The 21,782-nt window shown below is 40.4% G+C and overlaps 2 protein-coding genes across 2 annotated transcripts in view; one reads left to right on the forward strand and one right to left on the reverse strand.

Annotated features, from left to right (window-relative positions):
- The window catches only part of ELK4 (ETS transcription factor ELK4), a 24,751-nt gene extending 5,638 nt beyond the window's left edge, over positions 1–19,113 (forward strand). Inside the window, exons 2-5 of the mRNA XM_034767166.1 lie at positions 3,381–3,596; positions 6,193–7,062; positions 8,407–8,523; positions 10,753–19,113. Of these exons, the coding sequence (XP_034623057.1) occupies positions 3,390–3,596; positions 6,193–7,062; positions 8,407–8,523; positions 10,753–10,851 (1,293 nt within the window). The 5' untranslated portion in view covers positions 3,381–3,389 and the 3' untranslated portion in view covers positions 10,852–19,113. The remainder of the gene's footprint in view (positions 1–3,380; positions 3,597–6,192; positions 7,063–8,406; positions 8,524–10,752) is intronic.
- A 1,255-nt stretch (positions 19,114–20,368) lies between these two features.
- Positions 20,369–21,782, reverse strand: part of MFSD4A (major facilitator superfamily domain containing 4A) — a 35,424-nt gene continuing 34,010 nt past the window's right edge. Inside the window, exon 10 of the mRNA XM_034767167.1 lies at positions 20,369–21,556. Coding sequence (XP_034623058.1) covers positions 21,492–21,556 — 65 coding nt within the window. The 3' untranslated portion in view covers positions 20,369–21,491. The remainder of the gene's footprint in view (positions 21,557–21,782) is intronic.

Raw genomic sequence — 21,782 nt, forward strand, 5'->3', positions numbered from 1 at the left:
CAAATTAGAACAGGAGTACTTGTGGCACCTTAGAGACTAACAAATTTATTAGAGCATAAGCTTTCGTGGGCTACAGCCGACTTCTTCGGATGCATATAAGAAGTGGGCAGTAGCCCACGAAAGCTTTTGCTCTAATAAATTTGTTAGTCTCTAAGGTGCCACAAGTACTCCTGTTCTTTTTGCGGATACAGACTAACATGGCTGCTACTCTGAAACCTGTCATTATTGAAATTGCTACCAATGGCTCATCTTCCTACGGTGTGTGTTGGAAACAAGCAAGACTTTCCCATGGAAATGTAGAAGGTACAGAAGATAAGGATATATTTATTTAGTTGATGGTAAATGGACTAGTTATTGGGGGGATGTATATTTCACCTCTAGTTCTAAAAATCTTTGGTGTAAAATTGCAACTTAATTTTGAGACATGGACTTGGAGGCTCATGTGCAGTGTGAGTTTGCAGTAGACATAATTGTCAAATGATAAAATATGAAAGGTGAAAATTATAGACAAGCTCTTATCATAAGGGTATCTCCTCCAGTCTTGCTCTTAGAGGTGCCTCCTGCCTTGCTGGCCACAGTTTCTCTTGCAAAACAGGCATGTTTTTCTGTCTGGCATGAAACCCAGTGGTCAGTGGAAGCCAGAGAGATAAGAAGACTGGATTTTTGAATTCTTTATTTTTGAAGTTTTGGTTTTGGATTTCAGCATTTACTTAGTGAAGAAGTTATTTGAAGGATATTCCCTGAGCACTAACAAGGTGTTTTGTTTTGTTCAGGCTTTTGGTTGGGAGCGTGGAAATCCAGGTCTCCAGTTTAAGTTACTATCTGCAGTGAATTGCTTACCTTAATTTTTATTGTAAACAGGCTTTTACTGGCAAATGCCTGTTTGAACTGGAAGCCTTATTGAGTTTAAAGGCAATGTGTAATGCTGAGTTGTGGCTTGCCATCAAAATACTAGCTGATGCGGGCAGAAGAAGTCTAGATGTTGCTCTGGTACATCTTGCATTTCAGTAAAGTTGTCTTTTTGTCTATACTTAGATTGTAAACTTCTTGAGCAAGGGGACCATCTTTTTGTTCTATGTCTGTACAGTGCCTGTCATAATGGGGTCCTTGTCTGTAACTAGGCCACCTAGGCACTACAGTGGTACAAATAATGAATCATAATAATAATAGAGAGAGAAATACTTGGGAGATGCTCAGATACTACAATGATGGGGGGGTGGGGGGTGAAGATGCAAGTAGCTACATAGTGACCTTATGAACTAGCATGGAGATGGTGTCCCACATATAATAGGCACCGAGGTCCTTACTTTGTTCCAGGTAAAATAAATAAACTTGTACATGAGATAAAACATTAAGAGCAGTAATGCAGGAAAATCCATTTCCCTGAGGCTTAGAAGTGTTTATGTGAAAGAATTAGCGATAACTGGATATTACTTTTTAAGAACTGTGCTAATCAAATATCTGCCTGGTTAACCTCGTTACATATAGATAAGCCATTAACACCTGCTTCCCTTTCCAGTGTATTGGAGCTGCAGATATTGTCCATAGGGATTCAACAGCTCACTAGCATATCTCCTTTATCCTCATTAATTTTTTTAGTGCTTTCTCTCCTATTTTTTCACTTCCTGTTTTCACTCTTCCCTCTGTCTTTTCTGTTTTGTCTGCCTATCTTTAATTTTACCACTCTAAGGGGAAAAAACAACAACAATTTTCCTCTCTTCTAGGGGCAGAGAAGTGCTGCTTTACTCTCTTGGTACTCCATGTGTGCTCTCTCTCACTTAGCCCTTCTGGGAGAAGGGAGAGAGAGTGCTTCTTTGGGCAGGTACACTTCAAAAATAGATGAACTGAATTACGACCTGCCCAAAAACGTACCTGCCCTGAGGCACCTAATTTAAGTAGGAATGTTGAGCCCCGTGTAAGCTGTCAGCTGTAATCCATTTACAGGACTGACTAAAATCTGACACTTGGACATGTAGACTGCCTGCTCTTTTCCTTAGGCAGGGGTTGTTTTCTGGCCTGTGGGTGGGTATGTGCCAGGTAGTAATGAAATCATTACCAAAGCCTTTTATTTCACTGGCAGCCCCAACTGAATCCTAAACTTACCAATGCACGTAACCTGCATCTTGGAGAATCCTGGCACAGTTTCACCTTGCTCAAGAACCACTTGGAGTACAATGCCTACACACGAATGATAGTTTATCTTTTGTCTGATTCATTTGCTTTGGTACACAACTATACCCTTAGGTTTGCCTGTATAATGGTATTTTCCCATGTAGCCAAGCCAACAGTTACTACTGGGATAGTTAAACCAATATACCAGTATAACTATGACTCTCCATTCTGGAATAAAAGTGCCTTTTTGGTTTATCTTAAATTCCTTCCAAAGCAATGTGAGCCAAACAGGGAAAAAAAGGCTTTGCTATGCTGGAATAAGAGTGTCCCCTCGGGGAGTTATAGCAGTGTAACTATATCGGCTTAAATTCACATCTACCCATAGAAGAAAGTAAAGTTAATTTTACCACATCCCTGAGCACCGTAGTTAAGCTGACCTAACCCTGGTGTAGACAGCACTAGGAAGTATATTGGATTGTATCTTTACCTATACAGTCATGATTGAAGTGCCAGTGATGTGTTCAGAGCTAACGGGGGCTCTAGCCCTAGTAGTTTGCACTGTAAAAGACAGACACAGATAGGACAAGATGCAATAGGTATTCATTTGGATCTTTATTTTCTTCCCTGTTTTCTCACCCTCTCAAAAGGTTGGGGAAGAGCCCATTTGTGGGATTTGAGTGAGGAGAGAATGGGGACTAGTGCACTGGGATTGAGAGACTTTTCCATACATAGGAGGTAACAGAGGCTCTGAATGCCCAAAGGAAAAATGAACTATGCTGCAGTATCAGTGTTTGTCTCTCTTAATTCCTGCTAATTGTAATTGCTTTGGAGGGACTTGACCAGCCATCTCTTTCCTTTCGAAGAAAGATATGGAGTTTGTGGGAGGGGAGAAGGAGCTCTTTAACACTGCTGCATCGACACTGTTTTTCATGAGGAAACACAAAGCCAGAAGTGGGCGAGCACAGAGCAGTTTAGAAATCCTTTTTCGCTAATGATTCAGTGTGACTTTCCCAAAGTGACCTGATTTAGTTAAATGCGGCTAAATATAGCCCTTGTGAAAAAGACTGCGATGTGGGAGGAGACGATGGCAGCCAGCTTCTAGGCTGTCATTCTGCAGGGAATGTCTTCCACGACTGGTGACTAATAATTTTTGACTCCTGCTGCCAGTGGAAATAACATCCTTGCTCCCTTCCTGTCCTGGTGAGATGTAGGAAATGGTACAGTTCATAACCCTTTGCCTATCTGATCTCTACCCTTCTGCATTTCAGCTCACTGCTATGGACAGTACGATCACCTTGTGGCAGTTCCTCCTCCAACTCCTCCAGGAGCCTCAGAACAAACATATCATCTGTTGGACCTCCAACGACGGGGAGTTCAAATTGCTGCAGGCAGAGGAGGTGGCCCGGCTTTGGGGAATCCGCAAGAACAAGCCCAGCATGAACTACGACAAACTCAGCCGTGCTCTCAGATACTACTATGTGAAGGTAACAACTCCCATTAGTCCACCTCACGTCTTATCCCTCTTACACCCAGCTTCCGCCTAATGAGCTTTGTTTCCTTTTTCATTCTCTTCAAGAAGATAGATGTCAGTTCTGTCTTCGGCTTAGATGAGGTGTGACAAAAGGTTCCCCCTGCCACAGTGTTACTGTTTTAATTGTTCAGAGATTCCTGTGAAATATCACCTCTTTAACTTACTTGTATCACACACTCCTTTATTAATAGTCCACAAAAACAGGTGTATACTTCAAAAGGGTGTAAAGTCTTGAATGTTCAAAACTAATTAAAATCTTGCTAATAACTATGAGAATTTTGTGTCCCTTTCTCTACTTCAGATCTTTCTTGCAACTGTTTCTACAAAGTGGCCGGTACAAAAACAGGTTTCCAAAGTAGCCCAAAATCTTTTATTTTTTTCTTCTTCTTCTTCTTCTTCTTCTTCTTGTGCTCAGTATAAAGCTGCACCTCTACAGTAGAGAATGCATCAGTGAAGCTCAGAGACACTTCTCTTGTGTAGCTAATGAATTTACTTCTTGTTACCTTTTGAAAGTCGCAGATGCTCTGACACCACCAAGGCATTGACAAAAGGCTTGAAGGAGCTGAATTAGAATTAGAAACGGGTAGTGACCATAATTTCAGTAACCTCTCAATAAGTGGTTTATCCCACAACTCTTATTATGTGGATGTTTAAGATAAGAAAATAACATACAGTTTCTGAGCTAACTGTTAGTCGGTTGCTCAGAATTTATTGTTACCAGGACTGCACAGTTTCCCTAATCTGTTCTTGTATTAAAAAATCTTAGCTGGTAGTGGGTAGCTGTACAATAAATAAGAATCCATTTAGACCAAAACTGTTTGTGTATTCTTTTCAATACATACAAAACTAAGTAGCAACAAATGCTGCCTAGGGGAATAGTTTGGCTACTGTCTAGCACACTGTACTGCTGAATACTTCATCTTGCCTATATCTTTTGCTTTTATTATAACATCTGATTAAAATAAGTGTGGTCTGTTTTGAATACTCAGGCCCTGATCTTGCAAACACTCCTGCATGTGAGTAGTTCTACTGACGTCAGTTAAGATGCGTATTTGCAGGATTGGCGCCTAAGTTTGTGATTACCTGCTGTGTACTAGACCCTTTGATTTTGACCTTGATGCTGGTGACAGGTGACGTTATCTGCATCTGTTTGTTGTTGCTAGTTGTGCTTTTTTTTATTACGAGACTAAAAAAAAATTGCTGCGTAGCTTTAAGGTCCTTGCTTGTAATCAGGGTGGATAAAAATCAATGATTTAAAAAAAAAATATATATTTTTTTATTTAAATTGGATTTTTTCGATAAGGTTTTTCCTCAAAAAGCATTTTATCTAAAGATAGTTTTAATTAAGATATGTTATAGCTCAAAGATATCTCATCATGGAATAGGGATTATAAATTCTAATTCTATAGTATGAGACAATATATTCATGTAATGTTTAAGAAAAGTTTTGTAAATGAGTTCCAATAGTTCATGGATTAGGGACCCAATTTTATGGGGTTCCAGGGGCTTCTGTATAGATTATTTAGGTTAATCTTTCTATCTACCCAATGGGACTCAGTGCTCAGCCTAGAAGATACCATCAGAGATACTTAGTTTTGCAGTTCTCAAACTGTGGATTTGTGTCTCCAGAGGTAACATGCGTGTTAACAGCAAAAATGTTTTTAAATAAATAAATAACGTAAAGAGGTGAGAAATAACAGACCTCAACTCTATTGTCCCTCTGCAAATTTGCGTACACAGAGTCAATCCCTTACCTCTCTCTAAAAGTGCAATGAATAGAAGATTGTTGGGAGCAGAATAGATCTGGACAAGGAGAAGAAGTCTGGAGATAAATGTGAGAAGCGAGGGACATATGCTTGTTTTGTTAAAATATTATGTTGGCTGTTGAAGAAAAAAATTCAGAATACTTAATGTTGTTTTACTTAAATAAAACAATTTAAATATCTGTCTGGTGATGTTCTCCTCCTAATACAGCATGGCAAGAAAATCCTCCAAATATTAATGATTAACCTGTTGAATTGGAGATAGTTCACCTCCCAGTGACTTCATAAATATCTGCTTCAGTTACCTTTGGTAAATGAAATAACCAAACAATTGTTCATTTTCTGATATAGCCGTAAAACTAGTGTGAAAAGTTTTCAAAATAAATCACTGTTTAAAAATGTATAGTGTGTACCTTCTAAAAATGAAACCTACATCTATCTCTGAGTTGTGAAGAATATGTATTAAGGTTATAACAACCAAAAAAAATGCACTTTTATGTAGAAAACCATGATTAAATCGAGTCTTCCTGACTAGTGATTTAAATCAAATCCACCCTGCTAGTAATGCATTTCAGGTGAGATTTGCTTGTTTTTTGGTTGGGGTATTTTAGAAATAATAGTTTTGGTGGGTATTTTTTAAGTTGTTGGAATCCTAATGCTCATAAAAGTGAAAAAAATTTCCTACTGAAGTCAAGATGCCACCTACGCATTAGTCAGTTTTGGGGAGCGTCTGTAGCAAGAAAATTAATAGGTGGAATGATGGAAAATTATTTTCTCTACCCACAGAATATCATCAAAAAAGTGAATGGTCAGAAGTTTGTGTACAAGTTTGTTTCTTATCCGGAGATTTTGAATATTGCTCCACTGATGGTGGGCAGGATTGAGGGAGACCCAGTGATGGCTGGCTTTGCAGAAGTCAGCAGTGCTCCGAAGGACCTGGAAAACGGTGTGAAAGAGAAGCCCCAGACCTGTGCTAAATCATCCAGCCGCAATGACTATATCCATTCAGGCCTGTACTCTTCTTTTACTCTGAACTCCCTGAACTCCTCCGGTGTGAAGCTCTTCAGGTCGGTCAAGATTGAGAATCCAGCTGAGAAACTGGTGGAGAAAAAACCTGCTCAGGATTTGACACCTTCAGTCATAAAGTTTGTGACCATGCCCTCCAAAAGGCCTGCAGTTGCACCGCTTGCCTCCACTCTTCCTATAGAATCAGAAGAAACTCTCCAGACCTTGGAGACTCTAGTTCCACCAAAATTAACTCCCACTGAAGCTCCAGCCCCTTTGCCAAACTTTACCACCACCTTCACCCCAACACCACCTGCATCTTCCATTTCTCCCACTCTGGAGGTTCCTTCCACACCCCCTTCACCACCCTTGAGTTCTAACCCTGACCTGGACATTGACACGGACATAGAGTCGGTGGCTTCTCAGCAGTTGGAGCAGTCTCAGAACCCTCAGCACCTATCACCAGAGCCCAGAGAGCACGATTTGTCCGTGCTAGAGAAGGATCTTGCCAATCACCTCTCCAGAGCTAAAAAACCCAAAGGGCTGGAGCTAGCTCCCACTCTTGTCGTTACAGGCAGTGATCCAAGCCCACTGGGGATACTAAGCCCTTCTCTCCCTACTGCTTCTCTTACTCCAGCATTTTTTTCACAGGTAACCTTATTCCCTTCTCTTGTTTCTATTAACATCATCTGTTGTGCTTGACAACAGCAAGGGAGGGCAGGTTGAAAAATGAATAGCCAACGGCAATGGTTGTGTTTGGACTCCTGAAAGGAGGTGTGTCTGCCTCTTTTTTAAAATAGAAATCTATTCTGGAACATAAATGACCAGTGTCACTGGCATCCTATTTGAGAAGTGCTCAGCAGTTCTTTGACTATGGAGGAAGACAAACTGGGGTACCCAGCTGCCTCTGTTGTTAAATCATTTGTATAGGAGGCACGATTAAAAATACTTTGAAGGTGACTCAGTGTTCTCGCTCCAGGGCCATGTCATGAAGCACTTCAGGCAGACTTAAAAACATTTGTGTGTTAGATGATTTAATCGAGAAATGTTGAAACCTCAGCCTAACTGTTCCTTCACTTTATCCAGTAGGAAGCTACTTTCAACAAAAAGGAGGCTGAGTGGCAGCATAATATGGGTGTTACTCTTCTATGGAAAACCTGGCTTTCACATCTCTTGGGAAAATGTGCAAAATAGCCAAAGAGCTCTGAATCTGGTTGTTACATTGCTCTGGTTGGTTTTAATCTCTTTCCTATTAGTAAATTGAAGTTAGGTGCTTCCTTAAATTCACAGTAGTGGAAGCACAAACTGCTGAAGATGTGGGAGAGAGAACCATTGCACTGTTACTTAACCATTCTTGGTAGGACTTGCCAAAATACAGTAGTTGTTGGCGATACATGGAAAATCTAGAGAATGTGCCTAAGTAGGACACTTGTTATTTCTGATCTATGGCTGAGGTTTTCTGTGCCACCTCGGGCATTTGGATGTTCAAATTCCCTTTAATTTTAATCTTTTCGGTGGTTTTGGAAATATCAGTTTAAGGATACTGTGCACTGAATCCCAATTAGAGCAGGCAGCCGGGAGCCTGGTCATGTCACCTTTGTGCCTCCACTCTTTTCTCCTGTAAAATGAGGTTAATTCCTGCCTCCTATGGGCGCCTTGATTTTTTTTTTTTTTTTGTAAAGAACGACATAGGTGCTAAGAACATTTTCTGACCTAGGTACCTACACTAAGGTGTATATGTAGGGACTGAAATAATTGGCCTGATTTCTCAGCAGCGTAGAGCACCCGCAAATCCCTTTGAAAGTCAGTGGGAGCTGCAGATGCTCAACACATTTGAAAATCAGGCCTTTTTTTGTTTTGTTTCTTTCATATGGAATTAGATATCTAACTGCTGGCAGCTAGGGTTTGAGAACTTTGGCCTAAGTGTACAAGTGCTAAGAAGGACTAGATGTAATAACCTGTAACGTAAATGACTGTGTTTTGTATCTCTCTTAGACTCCCATCTTGCTGACCCCAAGCCCCTTGTTCTCGAGTATTCACTTCTGGAGCACGCTCAGTCCAGTAGCTCCTCTCAGTCCAGCAAGATTGCAAGGTGCTAACACCCTTTTTCAGGTAAGCTCCAACAAGACTAGCCGTGCCTGTCCACTTCTGAGCTCCACTTCTGACTGCCTTCACAGCGCATCTTGTGGAAATGTGAGGGGTAGAGTTGGTCTAAAAATTTTACTGCAAGATTATGCCAAAAATATTTGCCATTTAATCAACAGTAAGGTCATAAATTGCCAATAACTATCAAATTGTAGATTCATTAGTTGAGACTTCACCAGATGTGGCAATTTGTTACTCTATAGCCATAATTGTAGGTCAGCATAAATAACAGTGTTACAATATAAGTAACAATGATATAACACTTTGTTAATTACATCTTTCTCTGGTGAAATACACTAATGCAATCTTCATAGTGTTGGGAGAGGGAGAGTGTTCCTATTGTATAGGCCTGTGACAACCTGGACCACAGTTTTGCTGCATGGATCCTGGATTCTGCACCATTCTATTGCAATGGACTGGAAATTCTGTCAGTTTCATTGTTGGTTTTTTTAAATGGAGATTTTTTTTTTTAAATGAACTACATATGAACACAAATTAGTACTTGTTGCTATTAAATGGATCTGGGTTAAGCACATCTGCTGCTTGATTCTGTGAAAATGAACAGTGACATTTTATTGGCTATCTTTGTGTTATGAACTTAACATCTCCATGGAGATGAAGGGAGTAGCTTACATGAGTGTATCTGCAGAACAGTTGGACTCCCTACTGTCTAAATACCTGCGAATAATATTGAGGCACAGTGTGGAATGCTTGTTCTGCTGTGCTGGTACTTGCATTAAAGAGTCATAGAACTGTGATTATTTTATTAGTTGGGATAAAGGCTTTGCTCAGTACAGATATAAACTGGCCATCCACAAGTTTAGGATTGAAATTAGACGAAGGTTTCTAACCATCCGAGGAATGAAGTTCTGGAACAGCCTTCCAAGGGGAGCAGTGGAGGCAAAAAAAAAAAACTAACTGGCTTCAAGACTGATCTTGATAAGATTATGGAGGGTGTGGTATGATGAGACTGCCTATGATGGAACAGTGAGCACTGTCCGGGGTTCTCTGCTCTGTGTCCTCGTCAGGTTCCCTTTGTTTACCCCTATGACCTCATTCCTGTACCTGTTATATCTTTAGTTGTCTCCCGTAATTAATTGAGATCTGGGACTTTGTGGTTCCTCAGCAGTGGGCTCCACCCACCCACTTCCAGGATCCCAACAGGATGGCATGTAGCTGATCTGCGACTGCTAGTAGCATATATCTCCAGCCAGTAGATAGGGAGTGCTCTGAGTTACTACAGAGAATTCTTTTCAAGATGTCTGGCTTCTGGGTCTTGCTCACATGCTCAGGGTCTAACTGATTGCCATGTTTGGGGTCGGGAAGGAATTTTCCCCTGGATCAGATTGGCTGAGACCCTGGGGGGTTTTCGCCATCCTCTGCAGCATGGGACACAGGTCACTTGCACGTTTAAACTACTGTAAAGTGTGGATACGCTGTAACTTGAAGTCTTTAAATCATGATATGAGGACTTCAATAACATAGCTAGAGCAGCAGTCCTCAAACTTCCTTGCACTGTGACCCCCTTCTGACAACAAAAATTACTATACGACCCCCAGGAGGTGGGACCGTAGACCAGGCCCGCCTGAGCCCCGCCACCCTGGGTGGGGGGCCAAAGCTGAAGCCCAAGGGCTTCTGCCCTGGACGGGGGGCATATAACCTTAGCCCTGGGTGGTGGGGCTTGGGCTTCAGCCCCAGGTGGTGGGGCTTGGGCTTCAGACTTGCTAGGGCCCAGGGCCAACACCGGCCTTAGTGACCCCATTAAAATGGGGTCGTGACCCACTTCGGGGTCCCAACCCACAGTTTGAGAGCCCCTGAGCTAGAGGTTATGTGTGTCTTACAGGAGTGGGTGGGCGAGGTTCTGTGGCCTGCGATGTGCAGGAGGTCAGACTAGCTGATCATGATGATCCTTTCTGGCCTTAAAGTCTGAATCTAACTTACAAACTTAATCACTCTGTCTGCTGCAGCTACACTGATAGTAATGCTGGGGTTCAGGGACACCTGGATGCATTGGCAATTAAAGTTTCCATTGCCAGATGATGATCTGGAAAAGCCCTTGTTAGTGGAGGAAGCCACATGAGCTTTTTCAAAGCCTTTTGGGCTCTTTGTAGAACTTATTGTGGAGAGATCTTGAGACATGAGAACAAAGAAACTAAAATAAAAACAACAACTCTAACTCTCTGTTTTATTTCTTAGTTTCCGTCAGTACTGAGTGGCCATGGGCCATTTACTCTGTCTGGACTGGATGGACCCTCCACCCCTGGGCCGTTTTCCCCTGATCTGCAGAAGACATAGCACATGAACTCCTGGAAAGGACAAATTGGGGAACAACGGAAAGAGATGACATTCAATGTAATCCATTTTTGAATGAGCAATTTATAATTCCACCCAGATCATGAATGGTCATAATTTTTGCCATTCCCAGTTCAAATGCCTTTTTGCAAAATTCCCTGTTTTGAAGACTAAATTGGGAATGCATATGGAAACGCCTTAATTGGAGTCCAGGCTCCACAATCTTTTCTTTGCCCCCTTGGTTAAGAAGTCTCTTAAAGGGAGTTTCTGGTGGGATGCGGTGACTGAGTTTGTATTGATTGCAGCAAAACAATATCTAAGAAGTCTCTCCTCTCTCACTCCGACACCTCCATTCTTCTGCTTCCTGTGCTGGGCATGAAGAAAATGAATCATGATTGAAGCTAGCATTCCAAGAAAAGGGTTTGAGTGCAGCTTTGTCATGGGGCTAATGATAACTTCTCCTGCAACAACAAAACAGCAAATGTCTCATGCTATAAAAACATCTAAACTTTTTGCAGGGAGAAATTTTTAAAGAGTACTTATGGTGGTATAGGTGAAAAGCAGACCATTGTTTGGATAATGTTGCACACAGTTAATCCAGCAGTAAAGTTTCACTCTTTGAGAGGGGACTGGTTAGCTCCCAGAGGCAACTTGTAATATTGTGAGTAGGCAGGGCTCTGAGACAAATGGATCATGGCATGAATTATTTGGGGTTCTTGAACTGTTTGAATTCTTTGGTATTTCTTGATGGTTATATATATACACATCTCTGATGCCTGATATCTGTGTAAAGCCTGTAAATTGGCTGCTAGAAGATTAACAAATCATGCTAACCTAGGACTCTCCCCACCTCCGTCCCTGGTATTGGATATTCAGTGTGAGATTGAGGGTTGTCTGTCTATTTGGCAAATGACACTCTGGGGCTGGTTGCTGCTTGATGTTCTGATCTGCAGCTCAAGGGGAAAGAACACTCAAATTCTCTGCTTTTCCCAGAAATGAGGAACCAGAAGTGGAGAACCCCCTCTGCCCAGCTCTTGTTGTCTCAAGTTCTACTTTAACCACATTGCTTTTTAAGTAGAGGAAGTGTTGGAATTCATGAAAAGTTGGGTTTGATGTGTGCAGCTAAAATAGGAAGAGAATTGTAAGGTAAAATCACTCATGTTCCAGGTAAACATGCCTAACTTGTGGTGGTGGGTAGATGGGAGTGTGTATTGGGGGGTTAATATGAGTGTTCTTGAAAGCCATTTCAAACTGATGAGTTAAGACCAGCAGCTTGGACAATAACCTCAAGCAGTCTTTTGTGGGAGAGCTGAGATCTGACAGAAGCGCCTAAGACTGGGGGATGTCTCAGGTGTTTGCAGTTGGACTTCTGCCATCGACTGTCTGTCAGGCAACAACTTCCTCTTGCTACCAATGTATATGCAATGAGGATGCACTTGGATAACCTGTCTGCTAGAAAGTGAACTGAGACTGCACTTCTCTCGGTCACCCTTATTCAGGGTGACGAGATGTTCCGATTTTATAGGGACAGTCCCGATATTTGGGACTTAGTCTTTTATAGGCGCCTATTACTCCCCACCCCCTGTCCCGATTTTTCACACTTGCTCTCTGGTCACCCTGCCCTTATTAGCTGTTTCAGAAGAGATGCTGAAGATGGGATGAGCATGGAGAGGCAGTACTTTCAGAACAGAGTTGAGTCTTGTTAGTGAGGGAAGCTTGCAGTGTTACTCCTTTCATTGCACTTGTTCTTAAGACAAAGAGACGACTTTGTTCTCCAGAGCTTTCAATCTGACACTTTTTGCAAGCTCTAAATTCACTTCAAAGCGTATGTGTTTGAGAACGCCCAAAACTGAATGTAGTAAGATGAAAGTAGCTTGTTATATTCCAGCACTGAAATACATACATCAATATATCATGTATCTTTAATATTTCACCCTTGAGAAATGGATGTTAGAGTTAGTTTTTGGACTGTTCAGCCAGAAAATCTTCTGTCCCAAGTGAATTCAGAGGAAAGGATATCTAGCTTTTGATGGGAGCAGAAGGGAGTCTGTTGCCTCCCTGCCAGATGAAGTTAAAGGCAAGTTACTGGTTCAGTTTATGAACATCAGTAGCTAATGATTAGGAAGTCCCATGTCTGTGGATCTCAAAATGACAATGTGCAATATTTACTAGTTTTTAAGTTGGTAGTGCGAAAGAAAGCTGCAGATAGTAATTAAGAGCAGGCATCTGGGATTCTTTGGTTTGCAAGATGGCTTATTGCCTATTTAAAAAAAAATATCTATATCTATATATATAGTCAGCAGCACTTTGTGATGGTTGTATTAGGCTGACTAGCTTTATGCCCAGTAAGTGTGCAGACTGGAGGGTAGTATTGTAGAATGAGGATGTATATTTTAAAAAAAATGTCATGAGCACTAAAGAATTGCAATTTGATTGCTTCCCTTTCCCCCATGGAGAAAAGCCAGGTTTTGTGTGTGTAAAGATTGCACGTTTTTGTGTGTGTTGTTTCTCATATTTGTGTGGCATATATCTCTGAGTACATGTAAGCAAGAGAACCAAATGCACATGCATGTTGGCGCAGGCATCAGTTTCGCTTGGTCCAGTTTCATGTTCCCCTCTCAGCAGCTTCGAAGGGATGCACTGCCATAGCTGGTTGACTAGTAACATGCACCATCTGTGATGATATACATTCACCTTCTTGTGGATGGGGAGTTGTGTTCTCATTACAGGAGAATACCTTCTGTGGAGGTAGTTAACAAGAGAAGCTAAGTTGCAAATGCAGCTTGTGTGCATATGTCAGTGTCACTCTAACTGCCTACTTCCTGATAGATACCGTTGAGGACTATTATTGTTGCCCCTTAATGACTGTGGAGAAAAAAATTCCCATGTAGGGTTAAATACGGTCAGGAGGTATGTTTGGAAAGCAGTGGTACTGTGAGTTAAAGAAGGGAAGCAGGTTGTGGTGGGTAAGAAGAGGCTTGCTACGAGATTAGTTTACATAGCCTTGTCTCTTTCCTCTTCATAACTTTTCAGGTCACTTTAAAAAAGTGTCATTGTCTTGTGTATATGGTGCTTTGTAGTGAAATACTGTATCCTGTAATTGCGTATTTACCCCAACAAGTACACAATTGCCAGCTTTTCCGATTGGCACATTCCTGACAGCATTTATTGCTATGTGTCATCCTCAGTTCAGGTTGTGTTTTGCAGAAGCTTAGGAAATAATGAAAGATGGATTCTTTAAATTCAAGAACTCTTGCTTGTGCCCCAAACTTCTCAGGCTTCAACAACTGTGCACTCTTTGACTTATGAGCAGGGTTTGCATTCTGAAAGGCCTTGGCATTCAGTGACTTTGCTTGGGAAAAGTTATATCTCTGCTATGGTTTCACAACCTCAAAATTATCTAGCAAATAGATTATTTTTGGTCTTTTTAAATTGAGTTTAACCACAGTGAAGGCCATTTGTATCCAATTCTGTGGTATGTATATCCTCCTTTGAAAAGTTAATGTGTTGCATAAACCATTACTTAACACGGGAAGAATCTCTCATGCAATCATCTTTCATGCAAACACTTCTGCAGCAAATCAAAATTATATACAAGAACTTGATCGTAACATCTGTGTAATTCCACTCACCAGGTTAACAAATATGTATAATTCTGATCTATTTATGTAAAGGTTTTCCAATGCTGCTTTTAACAGTCTGCAGTTCTGACCATCTGTTGGATATTTGCAGTGTTCTCATAGCCATGTTGTTCCCAGGGTATGGGAGGGACAAGGTGGGTGAGGTAATGTCTTTTATTGGACCAACCTCTGTTGGTGAAAGAGTTAGGCTTTTGAGCTCTACGGAGCTCTTCTTCAGGTCTTATCATATCTGTATCATCATATATCTACTTTTTAGTTATCTTTTTGCTACCGTTTTATAGTATTTTTATATGTAATCCTATTTTACTAAACAGCTTCAAATTTTTTTCAATTGATGCATATTTGTTTACAAGACGCATCTCAATGTTGTATCAAGAGGCTATCTTGGTATGTGTCAAACACAAAATAAACTAATTCAGTAGTTAAGGGACACTGTCAAGGTTGACAGACATTAAAACTTGATGTTTGGGTTTGTGGGTATCTATCTGCAAGGATTTTGCTTGGCATCTTTCCTTCTTGTGCAAGAAATATACCTAAATTCTGGTCTCTGAGACCTAGGGTTATGTATATTTTTATTCTGTCTTAAGAACGGCGCCCAGGGCATAATAAGTCCATTATTGTAAAGAAAACCCAGGACCCACTGGCAAAGTTGAAAATGCCATCACTGTTGCAATCCTGGTCTTTGGGAAGCTGATTTGGGATACCTGAAAAATAAAAAGGTACAGGGTGACCTGCTTAAATAGGAAGTCTCTTGAGGAACTGATTTTAACTTAATGATAGTGGATACTGGTGACTGCTGCTTATTCTGGACAGTATTAGCAAAACTTTCACTTCATGTGGAAGCATTTGGCTAGTGCCAGTGGCTTAAGTGGTGGTGGTTATGTAAAATGCTAAGCTTTGGTTCTTTCAGTACAAACACTGCCAAATGACGATTTACAGATGGAGTACAGTGACGGTTGCTTTTATTCTTTTAATATTATATGCAGTTTTTGAAGACTATTGTTTTTAAAGATGTTCCAATTAAGGGAAGTGTTGGGTCATGGCAGTGAGTTTGCCTAGTGAGAGACTTCTACTAGGTAATAAAATGGCTATGCTGTGAGCTAGTCATTCTTGATAGGGTCTCTTTTAAAGGCTGGTGGTTCAGTACAGAGAAAAGTCTTTCAAGATGACACCTTGTTTGTGCATTCTTCTCCCCATAACCTGCTATCAGCAACAAGAACGTAATGCTTTTGGCACTCCAGAGCAATTGTAATTACAGGAAAGAAAGCAGCCTTGTAGTCTGCCTTGTGCATCAACTGGTTTGCTGTTTCAATTTTTTGGCTCTGTCTCTGGTGGTTCATGAAGCAGAAAGAACAGAACTTTATCTTCAGATGACTGATGGAGCTTGAAGTTAGAAAAGCCATGACTTTGGCTTGTGAAATGAACATATTGATATCAGAGAACAGTCAATGCAGATCCTTTCTGGAGGACACAGCTTTGCTGACAGTGACCATGCTTTTAAAAACGTGACACCAGGTAAGAAAACCAAGCAAAACCTGACCTTCGTTTGTGAACATGCACACCATTGTACGTCTCCTTCTTTCACGATGTCAGTTTTAACTTAGATGGTTCTACAAAAGCCTGTACGTTAACTAGATTTAATATTAAACTTAATTCCGCCCCCTCTAACCAAAAGAATGCTGTAGAACACAGTAACTGACTTTGAAGTTATTCCAGTCACCTGGGTAAATGCACAATTTTTTAACAGTTGAAGATTTGTTTTTATGCCTGTTATTTAATCATCTGGAACAGCTCTAATCTCATGAATATGCATATATATATATATATTTTTTTTTTTTTTTTTGAGGGACATATGTTCACTTTTTAGACTAGCTTCCAGACTTGTATCATATAAGTAATGCTTAAGATATAGATTAAAAATAAATACTGCACTTGGCAGTTGCCACTTTTTAACGTCTTGCACATTTCAATTATTTTTTAAAATAGAAATAAGTACTAAAATCTATTGTGCCATATTATGGGCTGATTGCTTGCCAAATTTTATTTTTTTAAATCTGTCTTTGACATGATGTACATCTCCCCAAAAGTGTCTTAAATTGGTCCTTGATTAGTTTTATCCTCATAGACCTTACATTTGGACACAGGTATTATTTTTAAAACTTGGAAATAAATAATTGCCTCTCAGTTGAGACCTTGCATTAGAAGGGTCATCGCAAAGCAAATGGCTTAACAGCAGAAGTCTGAACCTCCGGAAAGCACAGATCTTTTAACAGAGATGCTGACATGACTTTAAGTGGCATGGCGTTGATGGGGGGGGAAGGGAGTTGGCAGGAGTTCTGTTGTAGCCTCATTCAGTCCTTGAGCAATACTTAAAGGAGCACTATAGTAATAACTGGAAGCTATTATTGTCAACAATTTCACACAAGGCGGCTTTCTGAATGGCCTTTGCATGGTTTCTAAAACTTGTACTGCGTGTGTGTGTGTGTGTGTGTGTGTGTGTGTGTGAGAGGGAGGGAGAGAAAAAGGATTAAAATATCCAGTTTTGGAAGTAGGTTCCTTGATGTATTGTGGGGTTTTTGTTTTTGGTTGTTAGTTTTGGGGATATTTTTTTTTTTTTTGGCTAGAAGTCTTAAATCTATAGGCTACTGCTTTATACAGTTGTGTTGACTTTGTTCTGCTATTGTTCAGTTGCACAAAGTTTTCTATATGATGTGCTAGATTTTAATGTTAATTCTTTGTAACCATTGTTGCGGTTATTCTCTATAGTTTTAAAAAAAAAGTCATATTCAGAAGTTCCCTTTTAAAAACTTGTATTTTTATCGCAGTGTTACCAGATGGCCTTATATACGTCACAGTGTTTGTGATAGGTACAGTTGTGTATTTAATGCTTATCCCTCCTCTTACTTTTGTGTGTATAGCGGAGATGTATAGTCTTAGTGATTTGAGATAAGCATACAAGAAAACTCTCCACTTGTATTGTGAGGAAGGACTGACTTGAGCACTGGTTATCTGCATTGAGCTGTATTAAGGCAGCAGGAAATACTGACAGAAAACTCTAGGGAGAGTTAATGAGCACGAGACTTAGTGGGGGTATTTTGAGCAAGCTGATGCTCTCTTGATGGAAAGTTTGCATTGTGGGCCAGATCTTTAGCTGGTGTAACTTGGAATAATTGACACCAGTAGACCTGAGCTGCTGTACACCAGCAGAGAATCTGGCCCTGTCGCTTTTTATCTAAAAGGCTCAGAGCAGGGGGACATGAGTTAATTTTGGGAGAACTTAAGCAACAGGGTCAGTTATGGTAACATGGCACAGTAACTTTTTTAAAATGAACGAAGTAGAATAGGTTCAATGTTTGTCAGTAACTTCAGATTTAAATTTGCTTTGTTTACAAGTTGGGGGGGGAAACCTGTAAACTCAAACGAGGATCTGAAAGTTGAGCTGGGTTCCTTTCTTCTTTGTGTTTCCACCCCTGTGGGTGATGTCTGTAGCCTAAACTCTGCGGTCGTTTTCATTGACGCAGCCCTGTTGTCTTCACGGCTGGTGAACTCGTGGAACAGAGGGCAGAATTATCCCCCTGTAATTTGATTTTATTTTTTTTTAACTCTGAAAAGAACCCATCTTCCTGCCTGTAATTCTGGCTCTGCAGAGCCCACAGTGGTAAAATCTAACCTTCAGCACTAAAATCAGCAGCTCTGCCTGAATACACAGGGGGCAGTAGATGCCATTTTTCACTTATTCTTTCCAGAGTAGAATTGCACTTTAATCTAATACAGAGTCAGCAGATAAAGCAAATTTCTGCTCTGGGGCAGAGTTGTGTAGATCTGATAACCTCCTATGTATTCTACACATGATCTCTTAGTTTGGGATAAATACTGTAATCTTAGACAGTCCTGGTGCTCTGATTACACTAGGGTAAACTTAACTGGGAATAAAGTAGCTTTTTAGTGTAACTCTCTGTTCTTTTGAAAGTTGTACTTTTATAATATCCAGTATCTTAATGCCATTGTGCTGTTAAAAAAAAAAATGCTGGTATGTAATGCAAGTGCATAAATAGCCAAAGTTCTGAGAAACTGTTCAGTGTTACTAAACCTGATTTTATTTACCCTCCTTGCATAAGAGATTAGGGAGACCTTCAGCATATTAAGATGTGATCAAAACTGATACGATGGAATTTGAGACACTGACTACAGCTGATATGCACTTGAGTGTGTTTCAGCTTTGAGAAGAATTATTGGGGCAAAGTTACTAAATTCTAAGGTGCAGAGTCAATCGTTGAGGAATTGCACTGCAGCGACACTTTGCTTTAAAAGTTGGTGCATTAGCTAAAGTACATGCAAACGTAATGAAGGTCTTCCCTGAGGAATCAGGTGACTTGTCTATTGCTTCTGTGCAGAAGAAAATATAGTGTATGGCAGTTTTTTTAAAAAATGGGGTAGGGAATGGTTGGGGAAAACTATTTTGTGTAATAATTGACCGAGGGATTTGCTTTGTACAATAATGCAAGCTGGCTTTTAAAAAAAGGCATTGTAGCAAACTATTCAAGTCAATCATATGTTAATAGATATCTGCAACCAGACATGAAAAACAATTGTATTTTTTTAAATAAATATTTTTAACAAAGTCCTTGATCTTCTCTCCTTTAGAGGAAACTCACCCTTACAGCAACTGTGACTAATTAGCTCTCTGATAATGAGGAATGTCCATTACCTTCAAGTGTTTACTGGCATCTTGTCTAGCAGAGGTAAAAGATCCTATTGCACAATCCTTTGGGTAGAGGTCAGTTCTGTTCTCCAGGTAAGATCTCCAATCACAGCACTCTTCTTAAGGATTTGGAGATGGTAAAAAGCTGGATTTATAGTGCTAGGGAATGTGAAACATTGCATCCTGGCACCAGTATTTAGTCTACTGCTGTCACCCTGCAAAGACCAAGCTCTATTTTTAAGGATGAAATACTAAGCTCTCCAGTACAGGTAATGTCTTATTTGGAGTAGACTCCTTTGAAGAGAGCAAATGACTGGATTTTTACTGTTATTTCATATTAATCCTGTATTGTGTTAGTGCATAATCTAAATCAGCCCAGTTGTACCTGCAGAGACAGGTGGTTGACTCTTCTTCTCCCCCCCCCCCACACACACACCCTCCAAACGCAGGAAAGAGGTATGTCTGAGGACCAGTGTCCTATGAGGGTGGGAAAGAATCTCTTATCGCCCTCTGTTAAAGAAGGTTTTTTATACTGTAAGATGTTTGCAATACACCCTAATACCAGCTAGTCAGTGTAATGGGGAGTATTTGTAGAACAATCAATTACTAAGACCTGCTGTCCTGCCTCACTGAACCATATGCAGAGTAAGAGTGGCATCAGGTGGTGATACAGAGGAATTACAGTGCATTTCCAGTTTCATATGAAGGAGTAAAGGTCCCACTAACTAAAAGCAGTGCTTCTGGAGGACACCTGTGAGTAACTATTTATTTCATATTTAATATAACACCTCCATTGTGTTACCTCTCTTTGGTCAGGGCTAGTGTGTGCTCAGCTTTACATATGTATGACCATATACTAGTTTTACAAAAGTACTACCTCCTAAGGGAACTTTCTGGGAAGAGATTTTGCATTGCTAAGTATAGGGAAAATGGTTGGTGGGATACAAACTCCAAAGGGCACATGCAACTGGATTGATGGAGGGTACTGCAGTTTGGAATTCCAAAGTGAATGGTGCATATTGCACAGAATAAATAAGGGCCTAAGTCAAATTGCTTTAGATAACAATTGTAATTGTTCTATTTGAGAGCCAGTGTTAATCTTGGCCTCAGGTTGTCTGGACGGAATGGGTTTGGTTCAGATCATTTGGGTCCTGTAACAGTTACACTCAGAGCCTAGTGAGAATATAGTAATCACTTTTAATTAACATTGCTTTATATACACACACATACATATGTACATCCACATACAATCACACTAAAGTCTACATCTCTTCAAACTTTCCCAAGGTATCTCCAGAAAGCTAGCATCATTACACTTGCTAGTGTTGTCTTGTAACAGATCATTCTTGGGGTATACAGTACCTCTAGAGTTTATCTCATGGAAGGCACCTTTTGTAGTGGATATTGCACAGATTAAATGGGTGGAGGTGGAGCCTGGATGCACCTGCTTAAGGTTTCAGATAGAAACTAGACTACAAACCTCCCTAAAATACTGCTACTTGCACCAGACACTTTTGCAGCTTACCAATGACTTAAGCAAAAATAAACCAGCAAAACTCATTCTTTCCTCTGCTATATAGCTAATTTAAATACTTAGTATGCTAGAGCCTATTGATTAAGGCTCTGCTGTAATGAACATATTGGATACTATGTAATATAGATGGATCCTGTTATCAAAGTGCTCCTGGTGTTTCCGCTAATATTGTGATCTCCCCTTTGGGAGCACACAGTTGAAGCTTGGATACTCTTACAGGTCTGGTTGCTGGAAAACTAATTCTGAACCACTCTTGCAGCACAGCATTATGCAGAGGGTTGTTCTGTATTAATTGAAAGCTAGAATTGGTGCTCTAGGTTGTCAGGACCATGGCTACAAATGGGTCCCGTGCTTACACAATAGAGAAACCTATTGGTTATAGTAACTCTAAACTAGGTGATACCCAAAATATGACACATGAAACAGTAATAGACTTACAACTTCCAGCCTATCCTCTGTAGGGAAGCTTGCTCACAATTTTTCTTCACCAAGCTGCCATAAATTGCTGATTTCCAGGATACAGGATTCTGCAGTTTGACATTCATCTTAGTGGAATAACAGACCCAAGCAACTTCTGCTTGCTGTACTTAGCCTCCCAAGGTGACTTAGGATGTTTGGTTGGTTTTCAAATTTAACATCTTTGATTGCAGAAAACTCAGGTAATTTAGCCATGTAATTAGTGTGAAATCATCCTTCCTAGTAACGCTTGATGATTTGTGTTTATTGCAAATACATACAACTCAATGTCCAGGGCTATGCCGCCTTTTTAGCTCTGATAAAGTCCAGAGTCACTCATCATTGCTGGCTTGTCAGGTGAGGAGACAGCCACTTCTGCAAAATAAGATTAGTTCACCTGTCAGTCGACACTATGTGCAAAACCAATGAGCATTCATTCTAACACGATTTAAAAGAAAATGCATAAAATAGACCCTCTGCTCTATTGGATAATACCTACTTGCAGTAGTTCTTGAAGTTATTGGTGCAGCGGTGGTTTCCTCTGCCTTCGAGAGGTAGCAGCATTTAATTTTGGGAGGCACCCCTAGTGCCAATCAGTGAA

This window comes from Trachemys scripta, chromosome 4, assembly GCF_013100865.1.
Source record: "Trachemys scripta elegans isolate TJP31775 chromosome 4, CAS_Tse_1.0, whole genome shotgun sequence".
Classification (NCBI taxonomy): Eukaryota; Metazoa; Chordata; order Testudines; family Emydidae; genus Trachemys; species Trachemys scripta.